Below are 18,603 nucleotides of genomic sequence, written 5' to 3'. Positions count from 1 at the left end.
TATTAATTTACATTTCTTTAAATTATGTACGTCCCAATAATCTATACTTTACTAATATAACAGAAACCCTTGACTTTGACTGTGAGATTCCCTATAACGCCACCATAGCTGGGAGTCAAAATGCAACTTTGGCTCATGAGGCTTAGGTTTGTGTTGAAAAGAAATACTAAATGCCATCTTCACTGAGAATGTAGGCTTGTTACAAACAAGTAGGCTTTACAAAAAAACTTCACAGTAGGGCGTGCTGTTGAAGCTATTTTGATCTTAGATCACCAGACAGTATCTATTTTTGTGCACAGACTATATAATCTTAAAATCTTATTTTTAACCTCTGAATTGGATTTGCACATTTCTTTGGTTTTTTTATTTTATCATCTTAGATGTATGCTATAATGTTGAAGTTAGGGCACCTAGTTTCTTACTCAAGTGATAGGGTCTTGATATTTTTAAGGTGCAATATAAGGCAGTTATTTTTCTAATATCATACCAAGCTTGAATATGTAATAGCCCAAACCCCATCTGAGTTGGAGAAGAGTTTGCAAACTCATTTACAATAAGGCACGATAGTCTACATAAAAATAGAATGTAGGAACTGCTCGCGGGACTGTTTTTTTCATTTTTATTTTTATTTTTTTTTATTGCTGTTTGTCTGATATGTTTTTAGAAAGATAGAACATTTTCCTATCCTTAGGTGGGAGGAAAAGAGTTGTAGTTTGACCCTGCTCAAGTCACATGGCCAGGCTGGGCCCATGGCTTTCTGGCTGTCACCATTGCTGTGCTGGGAAGTCTGTTTTCCATCAACCTCACTGGTAGGTGTTACACTGGCTGCCTCCCCTTGACTGATACGCAGGAGCGGAAAAGGGGGATCGATGAACAGGAGCAGTGAGGAGGCCAACAGCCAGTCCTTGTGCATTTGGAAAGGGTGAACCTCGCTATCCCTCAAGTGGAGCAGTCCAAGAAGCCTTGTTCATCAGATTTCAAGAAGAATTCTTACTTTTGATGTAGAGGCATGAAGTCTATCAATGAAAGAAACTGGCTGTGTGCCCAACTAACATCGTTTTAGTCATAGGACTAAATACAAATTAGTACCAGTAAAGACTTCCTAATCACTTTCAAGCTGAAGACCAGGAGGAGTATAAAATGTATTATTAATAGTACTAATATTAAAATATTCCAATCATAATTTGCCACAATAGCATTGGGGAAAGGGTAACCAAAAGCCAAATTTAAAAAATGAGGATTTAGATAAGAAGTCCCTATCTTATGCAGAATTATCTCATCATCCATCTACCCTTTGTAAGCTGGGCCACACCATTCTCTAAAGAAATACAGCCCTCCAGAGGATTCTCTGTGATCTTTGAGCAAAATGCTATTTAAGTTGCAAAAGTCACAGATGATGACCTCTTAGGAACCAGTCTCAGATGAGGGGCATTGACTAAGAGCTGGACTCTAGGAACCATCTTGTGTCATTCAGAATGCAGAGAGGGTCAGGTGCTCACACCATTAGAATATTTTCCTTCTTGAAGTCTTAAATTTCCACAAGGCAAACCATGTCGTAACAAAGGAGAAGAGAATCTGTATCATGTTATCAATATGGGCTATACACCAAGACAAAAAGACAGGCAGACACAATGAGGCCAGGCTCTCCTGGCAATGAATGCAGGCATTGTTCAGCAGCCATTCAGGAAGAAGCCAATGTGTTCCTGTCTGTAATGGGGAGACCCTGGACTGATGTGTTCCAAGGAGAGAGAATACCCTTTTACTGTTGTGATCTGGTGATGTTGTCAAGATATAGCTTGTTTGATAATTAACTTACGATGATATTATATTACAAATTCATAGATTCTGATTTTTTTCAGCTATCTGGTCTACCTGCCTTCTATCACTGATGATGCTTGCTTTTGCAACAGCATGGAAGACAAATGCACTCTGCTGTGCCTACTCAATGTGTGTTTTAAGCTACATCCATCCCATAGCATGTTCTAAAAATGACTTTGATGATATTTGCTAAATGTGCACCATGATATTGTCCCCTTAGCAACTGGAACATATCCAGTCTTAAACTAAAATTGTGTATGTTAACATGAATATGGCTCTTAATTTCATTCCAGAAAACTGTAAGAAAGGATTCTTGAGTCTTTGATATATATATATCAAATAAAGAACCCATAGTCTCCCAAACCTGCTTAAGATTGGGTGTTCAGATAATTGACATATGCTGATTACTGGAATCATTTAGAATCCAATTAAAATGCAAGCTTTCTTGTATTATTATTGTTACTGGTTTCTCATTTTAACAAATACTCAGTTTGTTGATGCTTCCATATTAAACTGATAGCTTGAATTTTAAATTTGTCCATATGAAGAATTATCACAAAGGTTTTTGTTTGCTTTTGTCTTTCTTTATCTATAGAGTTTAACCAAAGTTACATTGTAACACACAAATGCTGTCTTGTCTTTAAGGCACAACACATCAGTATGAACATTCTCTTTGCCAAACTTATAAAAGAGACAATATTATATTCCCATTTCCCCAACCCTTTTCCCACCCCCAACAAATAAAAGAAAAATTGCATCCACTTTCAGAGTCAGCTGCTAATAAAGTCACAGTAAATTATTTTCATCAATAATTTACACAAATTACAGGTCTAGATAGGACTGTTGTTACACAGTCTGAGTGCATTCCGATTCAGATTTTCTGGGCTAGGTAGGCTATAAGTCAGATTCAAACCTCAGGGTTGAGAAGAGCTCCCATTTTGAGGAATGTTTTCAACCACCTTGTTGGAGGCAGAGCAGGCGCTGTGGCTCGGGAGGGTTTGAGTTCTTTACTAAAGCTGTCGATTCTCGTTAGGACTCACTTGATATGTGTCAGTAACTGCCACAGATTTTTATTTTTTATTTTTAAACCATGAAAGTATTGTAAAGATAATAAGACCATAGAGCTTCCTTTCTGTAGCACTAAAGTTTAATTCCATTCAGCAACCTGAATTCTTCACTCTGGAGTTTTCATTCCAAGTATGATTTCATCCGTTAAGACCATTTATATGTGTAGAAGAAGCCAGCGGCATTGGATCACACATAAAAATACAGTGTACTTGAAATATAAAAAAATGGATCCCCAGCTAGAGAATACAGTTACAAATATTCTAATTCCAGTGCTTGATGTAGAGCCAAGAGGTCCGAGTGGCTTGATATCCTCCAAAAGGGCATGTTGTGCTGTGTGGTCAAGAGAAGGAGAGAGGGGAGAGGTGGAGGGTAGGAATGAGGAATAGACACAGATCATAACCATCATCCCATGGAGACAGGAGCACACACCAGGATGTGGCATTCATCCATGTTCAAGGGAGGGAGTTTAATAGAGGCCATCCACAGGTGGAAGTCTGGTAGTACCAATGTGGAGTTTTCCAAGGAATAGAGAAATAGATCTGAACTGGATTTTCATGGTACAACATCCAATACTGAATTTCCTAGCGAGTTGAACCTCTACTCTGTAAATCAGTGTTACCAAGGTCAACACTGGGGAAGTCAAGTCAGCCTAGAAATCCTGCATGGCTGAGGGACAACTATCAGTAAGCACTGTAAAATAAATTTAGACCACTACCTTCCTAAACCCATAGCCTTTGGCAATTTGAGAGGAAAAGAGAGTGGATTCCTATCTATTAAAAATAACTTGGAACAGGATTAAATAAAATAAAAGTACAAGAATTGATAATATTCTTACTTGCCTGGGATAACTAATAACTTAAGCCAGGAGCTGGCTTGGTTTATTTTACTAATACAAGACGGACAGGGAGAGGATACAGTTTTAACAGGGACACACATACCATCCCCAAGTGGGTAGACATAACATTAGATGATATGCTGCCTTGGGGATTTTCAGAGTTGGGCTAATATGCAATATTCACTACAGATGTATTCAGAGTTTATAGGAAAGATTGATTGGAAATGAAAAAAATATACTTCAGTAATTACAAAATAATAGCATTAATTGTTGGATTCAACTTAGGACATCTTCTAAGACATATATAAATGGAATGCAGTCTTGTATTTAGTGGAAATTATATATATAAATATATATATATATGTATATATGGAAACAATATCTTATTTTAGCATGAAGCTTTATCATTGTCATTATTACCAAATAATTCTTTGCTGCTCAGTATGGTAACTACTAACTACATTCAGCTATGAGCATTTAAAATATGTTTAGTCCAATTTAAAATGCATTCTGAATTTCAAAGTAGAATGAGACCAATACAGTAATATAGACATCATGTCAATAATTCTCATATAGGCTAGATATTAATATATAATATTTCATACAGATTGAGCCAATTAATAGATATTATTAAAGCTTATTCTATTTGTTTCTTTTTGCTTTTGAATGTGGTTAGAAACTCTAGAAAATTTAGATTTTACATATACATCTCACCTGGTATGTTTTCAGAGGAGAGTGCAGTTATTCTTGCTGCTAAGATTTGATATATTTTTTTTATTTCTCTTTAAATTTCACAAACATGGGTTTTAGTTCAATTAGAGCAAAGAATTTTGAGAAGGGTGATGTTTTGCATTTCAGCTCAGATCTATTTGTAATAACAAAACATACTCAGAATGCCTACACATGCGATTACTTCTATGGTCAGAGAAAAGCATGCATTCTGGGTGCTAGGGAAACCAGCCACCTGTGTTTCCAAACAGAATCATAGCTTTTACCCATCACCCAAACTCTACCTACTTTAACAACCATTTGAAAACAGCATTCTATCTGAAATTTTGATCCATTTGGAGTCAAGCTATTTCCCCTGAAGCATGAGCTTTAAACCAGAGGACATGTCCAGAGTGTTATTCCCAGTGTGGATCACTAGCACAGACTAGATAAGTCTTACTTCTTAACAAACATATTGTTATTGGCTTGGAAAAGTGAGCTTTATTGGTTCTGCTGCCCTAGAGTTAAATAAATCTCACATAGGCTAAGGGCATTCTAGTGTTTGTTTGAGGGTCTGGTGTTCACTATATGTGATTATGGTGCCAATGTGGAAAACTAAAACCACATGAATTCCAAACACCCATAAACTCCAGAAGGGATAGCATCTGTGTGTGCCTTTGACATCACAGGCAGCAGCAGCAGCAGCAGCAGCAGCAGCAGCAGCAGCAGCAGCAGCAGGGGCAGGGCCGCCTGCCCTGATTGAGTCTGCATGGCTGACCTTGTACAGAAAGTTCTTGGGGCCAGTGTGCTGTCTTAAGTCACAGCCACTGCTAATTAACACCCAGGGAGCCGCATGTGTCACCAGATCTCCTAACAGAAGGGAAAAGTTCTGGGGACCTTCTGAAGTACAACCCATTCCCCTCCTTACCTGCTAGGTCTGAGCTGACTGGGTTAGCTTTCTGTTAGGGTCATGAGCTCTTCTATGGAGCTGCTCATTAAGATTATTCTATAGAGAATAAACAACTGGGTCACCTTCTCTGACCCATGGGTTTGGTGGTGGCTTTATTAGAAGGTGATTTAAACGGCCTGTAGATAAGAAGGGTGGCGGCCTCTTTATGAGCTAGCTTGTCCTTTATAGTTTCTTTTCTTTCATGACTCTTTAGTCAAGGAGGTAGTGGGCGCAGAGCAGTGCTGCCTGGTCTGAAGAACAAACTTCATATCATTCCTTTCTCTGATGCTGGGTCAATCACTTAGTGATTTTACAGCGGCCTGGGCTCCTTGTCAGAACTATGTGTTAGATAAAACTTATTTAAATAAGTAGGGTCTACCAGAACTCCTGCATGTGCTCAATGAGAAACTTGTAGATAGATGTGAGGAACGTTGCCCGTAAGACTCTAAGGCAACCTCTCATACCAATTAATAGGAGTGCTCCTATTCTAAGCACGCTGATTAAGGGTTCTTACAAGTTTTCCTTCAGCTATCAAGTTTGTCTTCAGTATTTAGTATGAAGGAACCTGTCTGTCTCCAGGCACTCCCAAAGAAGGTGTGGAATTTGAGAGTCTAGGGCTACCCTTACTGACCGTGCTATGAACCTGCTAAACTTCCTCCGGTAAATTCTGTGAATTTGTTTACCTATCACTGTATGCATGGTGTGAGAATCTATGTGCCTGTATTAAGTATGTGCTCTACATGTATGACTATATTTCTTATTTCCATACACTTGAATGAATATCAGTCAGTTCCCCTGCATTTCCTACCAAATTCCAGGCATAAAATGCTAGACTCCAAATGGTTCGTTTGCAGGCCCACATCGACTCTCTCATGCTCTTATTGATTTGCAACTTGGAGTGTCAATCACGTGTCAAGCTGCCAGCTGGCCAAGCTACAGGGATGCAAACTAGAAGGCTCGCCTGGGAGGCGCCACACCGACATTGTTTGGGACAGGTTACCTTTTGTGCTGCCTGCTCTTCTTCTACACCATCCCCAATTACAACATACACTACTTTTCTGCCAAACCTTTGCATTATTCGTTCAAAGCAACTTTCTTTTCCTGGAAGATAAACGAGACACGGTTCAGAGCTGAGTTACCTGGTTGGCTGCGTGTTCCTCATCCCGGCCATCTCCAATCACAACGTAAGTTATGTTAGTGCCAAATCTGGACACTATACGCTCAAAACAGCTTTCCTTGCCTGAAAGACAACGCTTTGTTTATTCTTGGGGACCTGGTGCTCGGGAACCTTAAGGTTCACAGAGTGCTCAGTTAATGTCTTTTGAACAACATTGGAGGGAGCCTATGACTACTATATCTACAGATCAATGCATACATTTGAATATAACTGCTTTTCTTTCAGAATAGGTTACTAAAACAAAAATGTTTGATGTTTAAAGATAGACAGTAGGCTTGAGAATTTGGCCCTGATAAAATGTTAGTGTTTTTTCACTCCACAGAAAGGGTAGTGGAAAACAATTTTATGGACAAATACAAGTTTTTAAAGCATTTGATTGATTCTGAGAACCAATTTTATCTAATTTATCTTTTATGTAAGCAAGTAAGTACGCAGTGCATACACAGCTGCATGCATACTCAGCAGAGTCACTGAGTAGACGTGAGGTGTTACCATGGAAACAGCAGCGATCTTTTATCTTTACAACGTTGGCATCTTTTCCCGAATTTCATTCTAAGAATATTCTTGCAGCCATTGCTATTTTTGACATTTTTCTTCTTTTTAAACTGCTAGTTTAGAATTTTAAAGAAAATGCTAATGACAAGGGAAAAATAATGATTTTTCTCAGATTAAATATTAAAAAAAATGGCCAATGGGAAGAATATCATCCTTTAAGGAAAAGAAATGTTTATTTGGGTGGGAAAATTATTCCTGTTGTCAAAATAAAAATCACATTCTGTCAATCCTAAGGATATAACATTTATATATCTTCATAGAATGGTGTATGGGGTTGGAATCTAGGTTCTGATTTGTAGAGCGTGGGATAACATGGCACGCACTTTAAAAAGTTTGACTCTCCCTAATTATTCTCCCCAAACGCCTGCAACTGTCATGAGACCTAGGGCTAGCTATGCTGGGTGGGGGATTTTAGGGTTTTAAGCTTGTCAAAGTGCAACAGGTAATTTCATTGCCCTTTAGGGCATTTTGCATGACCTATTTTTATTCCTAGGACTTTCTGCCAGAGATGGTAGAATAAATGTGCTGTCTTTTAACTCTGACAGGGTGGCAGAACTTGATAAAGTTTTGTCTTTGAATGGTAATTGGCAGTCAGACTCTGCACACCATATGCAAGGCAGGTGTCTTCACAGACAGACACGACCTAGGGAGCAGGCTATAGTTATTTGAATCTTGGGGACTATGTATTGCGGACAAACACTCAGGGAATGGAAAATAACGTACATATTCTTCTCTATGAATTTTTTTCATTTGTCCCTGAAATTATCTTTTGATTGCCACAGAACTAATCTGAGACTTCTTGGTGCTGCCAAAATAGTGTTCTTTTTTTTTTTTTTTAAAAAAAAACAAAAAACAAAAAACAAAAAACCTTAGATCAGTTTTTATTGAGTATGTAATTCTGTATTTCTCATTAATTGAACTATTAAATGTGGCTGGAGCACACATTTCTCAGACAACATATGCTAGAACATTGTATGATGTCATGTGTGGGCAGAGTGAGTGAGGATTTCCTGCATTTAGCATTCAGTATTTCTCTAGCTGAGAGTTCTTATAAAACATACACATGTATCATGAATTACACGCGATTTTGTTATTTGAAGCTTTCCCAAATTTTTCTGGATGTTGTAATAGGAAATTAGTTAAAAGAGAATCAACAATTAGATAATGTGTGTGTGTGTGTGTGTGTGTCTGTACGCGCGCGTGCGCACATATTGCAATCCTGCAGATGTGACCCCATCTCGTACAGAATTTCAGAGACATTCCTTACCTATTTTTGTTGCACTGTAAATGTTCTCAATGGGAAAAGCTCCTCCTAGGCTGTAGAGCAGGACTTTCGCAAGAGCAGGAATCAGCTGGGTCGTCGTTACCAACACATTTACACAGTTACTCCTAACAGGGACGAAACGTACACATTTGCTTTCTAGTAGTAAATAGTTTCTGCCGAAACAGATTGAAAATTGCCACTGTTGTTTCTAAGTTCTGTAAGAAACGTCCTCTTTCGGTATTTAGCAACTAGTACTGTCAGCTGACAGTCTCTGAAATGGCAGGTTATTAAGAATGACGTGCAGACTGAGACCATTCTCTGACCTGACGTTTTTGTCAGAGGAAGATGATATTCAGAGTCATTTAGTCTCTTATGTGATGAGAACAAAGTTGGATGACATCAGACACAGGCCTTTTAGGTTTGGAGAGGTGGCTTTGAAATGAAGTTTCACCATTTACATCAGTATTTAGGTCATCTTTCAAAATTATCAACACTCTACAATGGAAAACTTGTAAAGGACAAATATAAAGAAGGAAACGAGACATAGAGATGATTGATTACATATTCATAGATAGCATCTGTCCTCATTTGTGAATTTATTTTCCCATTAGCAATTATATACTATATATAAACAATTTTTATTCTGCTTCCTTGATTTTGTGAGTCTAGGGCTTGTATAATTTTATCCATTATCTTCATATTATCTACAAGTGAACACTTCTGCCAGTTGTTACTACATAATTTGTTTCAGTGGTTGTTGGTTTCTCCAGACTATACAGAATGCAATCTCGAGGCTTTATGTTTTTGTTTTTTGTTTTGTCTTTATTTTTGTTCCCTCACCCTAGTACCTGGAGTTACTTCTTTAATGATAGAACAACTATGGTAAGGAGATAACTCAACTTTGCTGAGAACTCTGACACATAATTCATCAAATAAATTGTTTTCCGTACATTTTTGGGCTCTGTGAAAATGTCCAATATGTTAGCGCTGAAATAGCTGGATACCATAGCAAATTTCATAGCTCACTAGTCAGTGGGCATTGACTTGTTTGTCTAAGGCCTTTTTTTTTTCCTATCCAGCTACTCATTCCTTAAGGTCGTATAGCCACATAACTATAACGTCATTCATAGAAAAATCTAAGAATAAGCTGTTGACTTAATTCGAGGAGAAATGAGCATGACTCCACATCCTCTACACAATTTCAAGGTTTTCATGTTCCAGAGTCCCTGACGTTTGATTGATTATGTCGCAGTTACAGATATCATGACTCAGGAAATTCCGTGTCCAAGCAGCTTTATCTGTTGTGTAGTTTCTGCATAATGCATTCTGATGCCCTTCCTGAGATGTCTATGCGTCACCCCAATTGTTACCTTTATATACACAGAGTAAAATCTAACTTATTTTGAGCCAAACATTTCAAACAGTTGCAGTGGGCAACTTTGGTCCAGGGTTGGCTCTTCAGGTTGAGTTCTCGGTGGCTTTCTCTTTTGTGTGGATCCTACAGACAAAATTCCGGGGACTACCAGAAGACTTCACGTCTGTCAGACTTCACATTAGAACGTGACACCGAGAACTGAACAGAGTGCTCGTGTCTGCCCCAGGTAGGCCAGGAAGTCAAGTGCGAACTCCCAATGAGGACTTTCTGTTATTGGCAGAGCTTCTGCTCACATGACCAGGAAGGAACCACACACCAGATTTGACGTGTAAATTTACTCTCATGTCCTAAATACTGGGCCCCTCCTTCACGCCAGCAACCTTTTTAATGTATCTGCTCTCTGTCTGAATAGCATCTCTTTTTATGCCCGTGTCTTTATTAATTAAGGTAAATCAGAAATGAAACTATGAAATAAAAAAGAGTAAAGGTTAATCTTACCCACCAGCCATCACCTCCCAAATTTATATGCACCCACCCACGCAGCACGCATGTACGTACACTTGCAGGCACGCATAGGCATGCACACAGTCATGTATGCATGCACTAATGCATGCAGCACATGTGCACACAGAAATCCATGAATGTGGCGAATTACTAGCAATTGGAATGGCTTTTCTCTGTTGTGCTGCTGGACCCAGATCTTCCACATAATTCAAGTCGAAAGGCCACAGTCCCACTTACCTAGTGCTAATAATTGATAAAGACTTAAGTGCGTTCGTTAGCCAGGAATCTGTTAGGCCTTCGATCTCTGCCCTTAACTGCAGCCATGCGTCCCTCTTGGCAGGGCCAAGGAGTCCTGAAACACGGAATAAACAGGCAGTCAGGAGGCGAACACTGCCTCTGGAGTAGGAAGTTTGGTGCCCCTTCTGTCTACAGTAAATAATTTTTATTTTGGTTGTGCCATTACATCTACATGGATTTATCCTTTCAGAAGTGATTGCTCATTATATGCTCAGTACTGAATTCTTGTGAGACAACATGTAGGGGTCATATACTTGGCTAGGTACTCAGAGATATGACACAAGGAAAACAGACCCCAGTTTTCCTCCCTCTCCGAGACTAGAATCTAACACAGCTGCTGAAAGCCTCAGCAGCTTCTAGGCCCGAGAACCACCGATGAGGTTGGGGCATGTCAGTCAGAGAGGAGCAGTGGGGTTCCTCCAGCAGAAACACAAACTCACCACATAAAATAGTCTCTTCAGAATCATAGCTCTGTTTTGGAAATGGATCCACAGCCTCCTACCCAGCTGTTACAATGGTTATCAAACCAGTGCCTGCATTTAATGACACTTTGTGTTTTTTAAAAAGAACTACATAGCTATGTTGAAAATCTAAAGGTGTGCTAACCAAGTATACTCAGAGATGGGAAGAAATAGGTATGTCAAATTTTACAGAGAGGCTGGGATGTCTGTCATTGGTAGAGCTCACGGCTAGTATGCAAGAGACTCCCGACTTTGACAAAAAAAAAGACAAGAAAAGAGGGAGGGAAGGAAGGAGGGAGGAAGGAAGGGAAGATCAGAAAAAAAAGAGAAAAGCAAAGTAAGCTTGCTTTCATGATAAAACGAGATCACATGAATATGCATTCCAAAGGAAGGTTTCTCACTTAAATTCTATTTCAGACACTGGGAACAAGGATGAACAATATGCAATTATAAATGTTTAAAATGAAAACTTCCACTTTCTAGAAAGTCTTATGTTTCCACATTTCAATAAGAAGATGCTAATCACTGACAGAAAATAAACTCTCACATCGATGAAATTTTCTAAGCTAGAAGCTGATATGTTATCGGTCTTCCCAATTTTAAAAGAGTTTAAACAAACCTCTGGAAAGGGGTATGCAAATGTAAATAATTCAAACAATATTCTGTAAAAGGGGGTACGCAAATTAAATAGTTTCAAACTTCTCAAAGGGATGTTTAGTTTGAAAAAAAAGTTAAACATACTGTTTATAATTATTTTATAAAAGTATCTGGGACAAAGCCTTAGAGTTAGGAGCTAAGGCCATGAGCTAGAGCCACAGTGTAACCACAGCCTGCAGGGCTCAGGTATCTATGTGGAAACGAAGCTCTCCCTGTGATGCTTCCTGTAGTTTCGAACATTCCTACGTCTGTGTCTCTGCCTTGTTTTTTACACCAGCTGAGGACCCACTGAGCATTTGATGGAATTAAGTGTTAGCAAACCCAAGACAACAGACACACAGCCTCATGCTCAAGTTGGAAACTAATGGGTTGCAATGTGTCGCTGTGGATGAAAATTATATTTATTTTACCCTATGGTACACATGTGAGCACACACATGTGCAGAATGCAGATGTGTATTTAGAAAATTCATTTTCTTTTGGCTTACTTTGGGTTTTTGTTCCTCAAAGATATTTCATTTCTAAAGGAAAACAGACAGTTTGCTGGAAGAGTTGTGTGCGTCTGACTCTGGACCTCATCTTTAGAATGTGTTGACCAAAAACTAATTCTAACAGTAAAGAAGATTCAATTTTTTTTTACTGTATCTAGAAACACAGCCAGAGTTGCAGTCTGAGGCTAAGGGTCTAAAATACTGCCTCAAATTATATGGTTGATTTATTACAAAATTAGAAGTACAATGTGATTTAGACACTACCTACAGGGTATCGAACTTTTAAAATCCAGTGATTACAGAGAGCACTGTCCTATGTGGAGACACAGATTGTCAGAAGATGTGTGAATTTTAAAAAGATCCAATATATCTGTTGCCCATTTTGAACTTTCACAAGCTGCTGTGTGAATATTTTCTCAGTTGTTCAATGAGTATTAGTATGACTGACTATCGGCTCAATAATGGTGGCTTTTATCGTTACAAAGGCCTCTTGACCACTTCCTTTTTTGTCTGCATTATTACTCTGATAATGTCAGAATAATACAGATGAAACAGAGAAAGCATCCTAGAACACATGGTTTCTCGCAAATGGCCGCGTCTTTTGTCAAGGGTGCATTCAACTCCCGCTAGTAATCCAAAGAGAGCAGAAATCCTGGCTCATTGCTTTTTGACCCGAGCCTTCGTGGTTTGTTTTCCAGTAGCTAATTTCCACTGTGAAACTACAGTGTGAGTTCTGCCTACGCCCAGGGTGCTGACGCTGGGTGGGGTGGCCGGGCTGCGCACGCGCACGCGCACGTACACGTACCTGCGACATTGTTCTTGTAGGTGTTATATAATTCCTTTACTCTTCTGTAACGAAAAGCCAGCTTCCTCATCCAGTCCACCCCTCCTCTCACACCTGTTGGCAAACAAAGGTTCGCACTACTTGCAGCTGCATGGAAGCCATCAGTTGCAAAACTGTAGGTACTGCAACACCCAAAATACATTAAAAAGAAACAGAAGAAATAATTACATGTGCAAAACTCCACAGCTGAATTTCTGTAGGAAACGGAAGACTGAAAGCGCGGCTTACCTTAAGTCCTGACCATTGTCATCCGAGGAAACATCATCTATATGAACTTGATCACACTCCTGGGAAAAGGGAACAGCAGACATTACCTAGCGCCCAAGCAGGGCTAACACCTTCAGCTTTCCCATCATCCCACAGCATCAGGCTACGGCCACGAGGTGGCAGCATGGGTCCATTCTGCCCTCGCTCTGCCGCTTGCTTTCCTTAGCAGGGAGGGAAATGGAACCACTTCTGTATGATCTGAATCCACAAAGCAGTCTGAAAACTCGGGGTGCTTTGAAAAATAAGTTTAATCTTAACATCATTGATAAGAAGAGCTCTCTAATCTTTGAGAACAGCGCCCTTGCTATTCTGAAAATCTGCAATCTGCCCGGGGTCCGAGCATCTCAAGTGGTCACTATTACTTATTATTTGCTTGATGGAAGTGGAGGGGTCTTGACCTCAGAACATGGTGTCTTGTGAGCTCTGCAAGACTTCCTGCTCTTTGCTAAGGCGAAGGTGTCATTTTACTTCAAGCCCTGGCTTTCTCACACAGAACAGCATTAGTGGCCATAGAGGCTGACACCTTCTTTCATCGGTCTTTAGAGTTCTTAAAATGCCAACGAATATAAGAAAAGTCGTGAAGATTTACATACCAAAAGCAATACAACCTCCAAGGAAAATAAATTTGTTAAGGTTGCCCACACCGGATCTGATTTCAAGTTAGAATCTGCTTAAAGCAAATTGTGGCTTCTACATAGAACTCAGGCTCTTAGAGATTCCGCAGAACTTGGTCTGCGTTTAGATGATCTGCAAGGTTCCCATTGGAATATTACATGATTTAAGGCAAAATTTGCTGATGAGATTTAAGATGCCTAGCTCTTGGAGGAGTAAGTCCACAATTAGCAGTTACAAATGATTTTTAAGTTACAATAAATCAATGAGAGAGACGGAGACAGAGACAGAGATAGACTGATTTGTAGGGAATTTAAGCTAGGCTTGCACGTGTTGTGCAAGTGTTTTACTACTGAGTTAATATTTCCCAGTTTTTGGGTCTCTCACATTTTCTGAAGATTATCTTACTTATATACCTCCAGATTTTGATGCTATAAGTAGCACTTATCACTCAAAAATCAATTTAAAATTATTAAATATGAAAATAGGCCTTATTAAGACAGGATCTCCGCTTCAAATGTGTTATAGTAGACCGGGGAGGGTCTGTAATCGAGCACCGAATGTCGAGTCTTCAGCCTCCACCCAGAACGTGTTGTGTTGATGCCATTTCAGTGGACTCGGACTCCCTTTAAGGGACAGAATGGGAGGTGAGGAGCTGGATCAGCAGCAGGTACAGAGCAGGCTGCTGAGCCTGAGGACCTGAGCTCGAATCCAGCAGCCCATGGGGCAGAGGGGAGGAAGGAGGAGGGAGGGGGAAGCCGAGGCGGGGGCGGGGCGGGGGCAGGGGCATGGGGACGGGGGCGGGGGCAGGGGGAGGCCTCCCGCAACTTGTCCTCTGACTTCCACATGTGGACTGCGTCCTTTCCGAAGTAAATAGGACAGATGTGAAGCAAAGAAATAATAAAACACAAATTAAGTGGTGAGCGCAGTCAAGAAAGTGTTCGTATGCGACTTCAAAATGAAGAGCTGGCTGGGCATTTCAAAGCATTTGCTACTCTTCCAGAGAACCCAGGTTTAGATCCCAGCACTGAAAACTCCCTTTTCTGCCTTCTCTGGGCACGGTATACACATGGAACACATATGTACATGCAGGTAAGACACCCATACATGTAAAATGAAGACAAAAATCTTTAAAATCTGTGTGTACTTACTTTAGTAGTTCTAAGGTTTACATGAATTATCGGTTACTAATTTTTGAATAAATCTTTACCTATGTTCATAGGTAAGGGCTGAGGAGTGTTATTCTACCTGCATCTGAGAGTGCATGTGGGGGAGAAAAGCAGGACATATGGATTTTTAAAGGCATGTTCTAGAGGCAGGAAATAATCAACCCAGATATTTGGGGAGTAAACAAGTTAGACTTAAAACTTAAAAACTAGAAGGAAGGCAACTTTGCAATGGAAGATATGCTCAAAGTATGCAACATATTTGGTTGAAAATAGGCTTATATAGTTGAGCAGTGGTGGTACACACCTTTAATCCCAGAACTTGGGAAGCAGAGGCAGGTGGATCGCTGAGATTTAGAGGCCAGCCTGGTCTACAGACAAAGTTTCAGGACAGCTGGGATGCACAGAGAAACTCTGTAGAAATGAAGAAGACAGAAAGAAAAGAAGAAAGAAAGAAAGGAAGGAAGGAAGAAAGAAAGAAAGAAAGAAAGAAAGAAAGAAAGAAACACAGAAAAAGAAAATGTCCTAATTTAATTCTTTATCATGGTCAATGAGTATACACCAATAAATAAAAACTCAAATTAAAAGCAACACAGTTGCAGAAGTCTAGACAATGATAGTAACTGGCAGACTTTCTCAGTCATTTCAAGTTTCTAACACAATGTTATAGTGACATAAACGAATGCCCTGGATGGTGAGGCTTGTGGGACAGTTTGGGTGTCATCAGAATAGAAGGAAGAAAAGGAACAGAAGAGGAGATGAGGCTGCCTGAGCTATCTTGGTATCCCATAGTTGAGAGGGATGCAGGCCACCCTGTAACAAAAGGAGGCTTTCACTGCACCTTCACAGCCACCCTCTCAGATGCAAACACACCAACCTGCTGCCGTGGGCTTTCAACTGACTAAGCCGTCAGCATGGACGCTGGAAACCCTGTTCCCTCAGAACATGGAGGCTCTTAAGGAGCCCTTCACGACCTAAGTATCCGTGCTTAGACATGGTAATGTTCTTTAAGTAAGTGTTAATGTGCACAGGTGCTTCACCTTCATGTCTATCTGTGTACCGTGAGTGTATTTGGTACCCATTGAGTCCAGAGAGGCTTGGTTCTCATGGGACTAGCGTTACAGACGGTTGTGAGCAGCCATCTGGGTACTAGGAACTGGACCTGGGTTCTTCGGAAGATCATCCAGTGCTTTTAACCACTGAGCCATCTTTCCAGCTCAGACATGGTAATATTCTTGGGAGGCATTTAGATAGAAATAAGTACCTGCAGCTTCTCATTCTACTGAATTTCCAAAACCTTTCCTCATGTAAATAACCTCCATCTCTCTCTTAACATACCTATATAACCCCCCACCCAAATGTGAGTTCCTCTAACTGCCAGAAGTTATTTCTTAAATATTTCCCCATTCTATTTTTTTTAAAAAGCTCCCCTGACATTTCAAGTATTAACTCACATGATTAATTTATACATAACTTGCCCCCAAATTCATTTTTTACTCCAGAGGACAACAGTATATCAAACTTATTGGACCATGCACTCTGTATTTGAAGTTAGGTTTGAGGGTCTTCCAAATCTAACTTCTCTTTATATTTATGCTTAGCAAATCTGTGTGTTGACTCTGGGCAGTTGCCCAAGGATTACAGCCCAGTGGAAGAAACTTGAACTTCAATTACTTAGATTCTTTTTCTAAGGGAAAGATAAATAATTGTTCATCACTAGTTTTCATTGTGGAAACCATGCAGGAGTCATTTTAACCTAAACCTAAAATACTCCAAAAACATTCAAGGGCTTCTTCGGTTTTGAACACAGCTTAGCGAAGACCTCAAATTCTTAAAATAATTCTGGTGTTAATTGTAAATGCTTTAACTTTGTCTTAGAAGGCAACCACAAAGTTGCCCCTGATCTGTTCCAGGTAGAAGTCACTGCATTCTTCTCTCACATTCGTGAACCCCAGCTCCCTGGAGCTTTCTCCTCTGGAAGTTATTCTAACTGAAATAACATTTTTTTGAGTGGGGAGAATTCTCTTGCCGGGGTGGGGGGGGGGTGGGCAGAATGGGATGAGGTGTTGAGTGCTCAGATTCAGAGTTGGAACTTTTAAGGATGTTTGAGAGGAACAGCTGTCATTGCCCCTGCTGCACCATGAATTGAAGCTTTTACTGTTTCAAATAGACATTTGGAATCCCACAAAAAAAAAGAAAAGAAAAGAAAAAAGAAAAAAGAAAAGAAAAAGAAAAGAAAAAAACCAAAAAACAACCTCCAAGAGATTAAATATGCAAGAGAAACAATTCTCACAATAAGCTAATGATATACAGACTGTTTTGAGCAATTCTATATGTCAGCAGAAGCAGGCTTAGCTTAATTCCTGCCTTTGTAGGAACTTGGCTGGCAAAGGGCACATTGGCTTGAATGCGATGTTTAAAATTAGGCCCCCAGGACAGGGGGAATGGAGGTGGGTGACCCAGTGGACTTAAAAGTTACTATGTGGATCTCATTAATCCAGTGCTTCTATGTGTCACCTGGAAATATACTTTTGTGTTTCTGGGATCATCACCTGTGCGAGCACACACACAGACTGTGTGTGCACTCCGTATGCCTATTGTGTGTGCATCTTTTACTGATCAAACGGAACACATCTGAACAGTGGAACTGTGGGGTGTGTAAGTCAAATAATGGTTCTGTGGCATTCTTAAAAGAAACCCAAAAGCCAATATTTTCTGTTTAGTGTTTCTGCCAGTGATCCCAGCTAGTATATATGAAGTGCTTTTAACATAAGATCTAGCATAAGATGAAAAATCTTAAAGCACTGTATCTAGCCACAGCTTTTCATATATGCTGTGGTGCTTTAAGTATGTAAAGATATTTACATATATGGGGTAAGACACACTCACCTTCTCATTTTAATGTTCTGCTAAGAGGTGATTTTATTTATTGTTAGTGTGTGTGTCTGTGTGTGTCCTCCTGGGAGGCACGTATGCAATAGTGCCTATAAGGAGTGTGAAAAGGACTCTCTCGGGTCCATTCCCTCCTTTCACAGTGAGATCTGATGGGTCTGTGATCCTAGTTTTCCCTGTTCCATCTTATTTATATGATGCCACCAAAAAGCTAAAAGTTCAGAACACATTCCATGTGTTCCTAGTAAAAAAGAAGTCACATGAGATAAACATCATGAAACTGGGAGAAACCCGTATAAAACTTCTCGTCTCTTTTTTGCAACCTTGAAAATATACATCATCTTGCAATTTTTAAGCTGAGACTCATCCACATGAAGAACAAGAAAACTAACACTTAGCTATTACTATAATTAAAATGTCAAGTTCCCCGCAAGGCCAATCACGTTTCCCGTGAGCCGCATCATCACAAATCTGTTCTGTAACCCTGGAGTAGTCAACAGTGGTGTTAGCGGCAGTCGGGCCTTGCAAGGGTCATCGGTATGTATTACAAGAACTAGATGAAGAACACTGAGCTTTTACCTTGCTCATTAACAAATAAAGCTTCTTCGAACAGACATTTTATCACCCAATGAAAACACGGAGCAAACTGGGAAAATGACTAATC

The 18,603-nt window shown here is 39.8% G+C and overlaps 1 protein-coding gene across 1 annotated transcript in view; it reads right to left on the bottom strand.

Moving 5' to 3' along the window:
• Window positions 1–3,025: 3,025 nt before the first annotated feature.
• Window positions 3,026–18,603, bottom strand: part of Eya4 (EYA transcriptional coactivator and phosphatase 4) — a 73,766-nt gene continuing 58,188 nt past the window's right edge. The window contains exons 15-20 of the mRNA XM_052169177.1: window positions 13,231–13,289; window positions 12,964–13,124; window positions 10,491–10,605; window positions 8,378–8,499; window positions 6,379–6,479; window positions 3,026–3,216 (exon numbers count right to left, since the gene is read on the bottom strand). Coding sequence (XP_052025137.1) covers window positions 3,136–3,216; window positions 6,379–6,479; window positions 8,378–8,499; window positions 10,491–10,605; window positions 12,964–13,124; window positions 13,231–13,289 — 639 coding nt within the window. The 3' untranslated portion in view covers window positions 3,026–3,135. The remainder of the gene's footprint in view (window positions 3,217–6,378; window positions 6,480–8,377; window positions 8,500–10,490; window positions 10,606–12,963; window positions 13,125–13,230; window positions 13,290–18,603) is intronic.

Source organism: Apodemus sylvaticus, chromosome 23 (genome assembly GCF_947179515.1).
Source record: "Apodemus sylvaticus chromosome 23, mApoSyl1.1, whole genome shotgun sequence".
NCBI classification, from domain to species: domain Eukaryota; kingdom Metazoa; phylum Chordata; class Mammalia; order Rodentia; family Muridae; genus Apodemus; species Apodemus sylvaticus.
The sequence above is the reverse complement of the archived record's forward strand: the minus strand, read 5'-3'. Positions and strand labels throughout refer to the sequence as shown.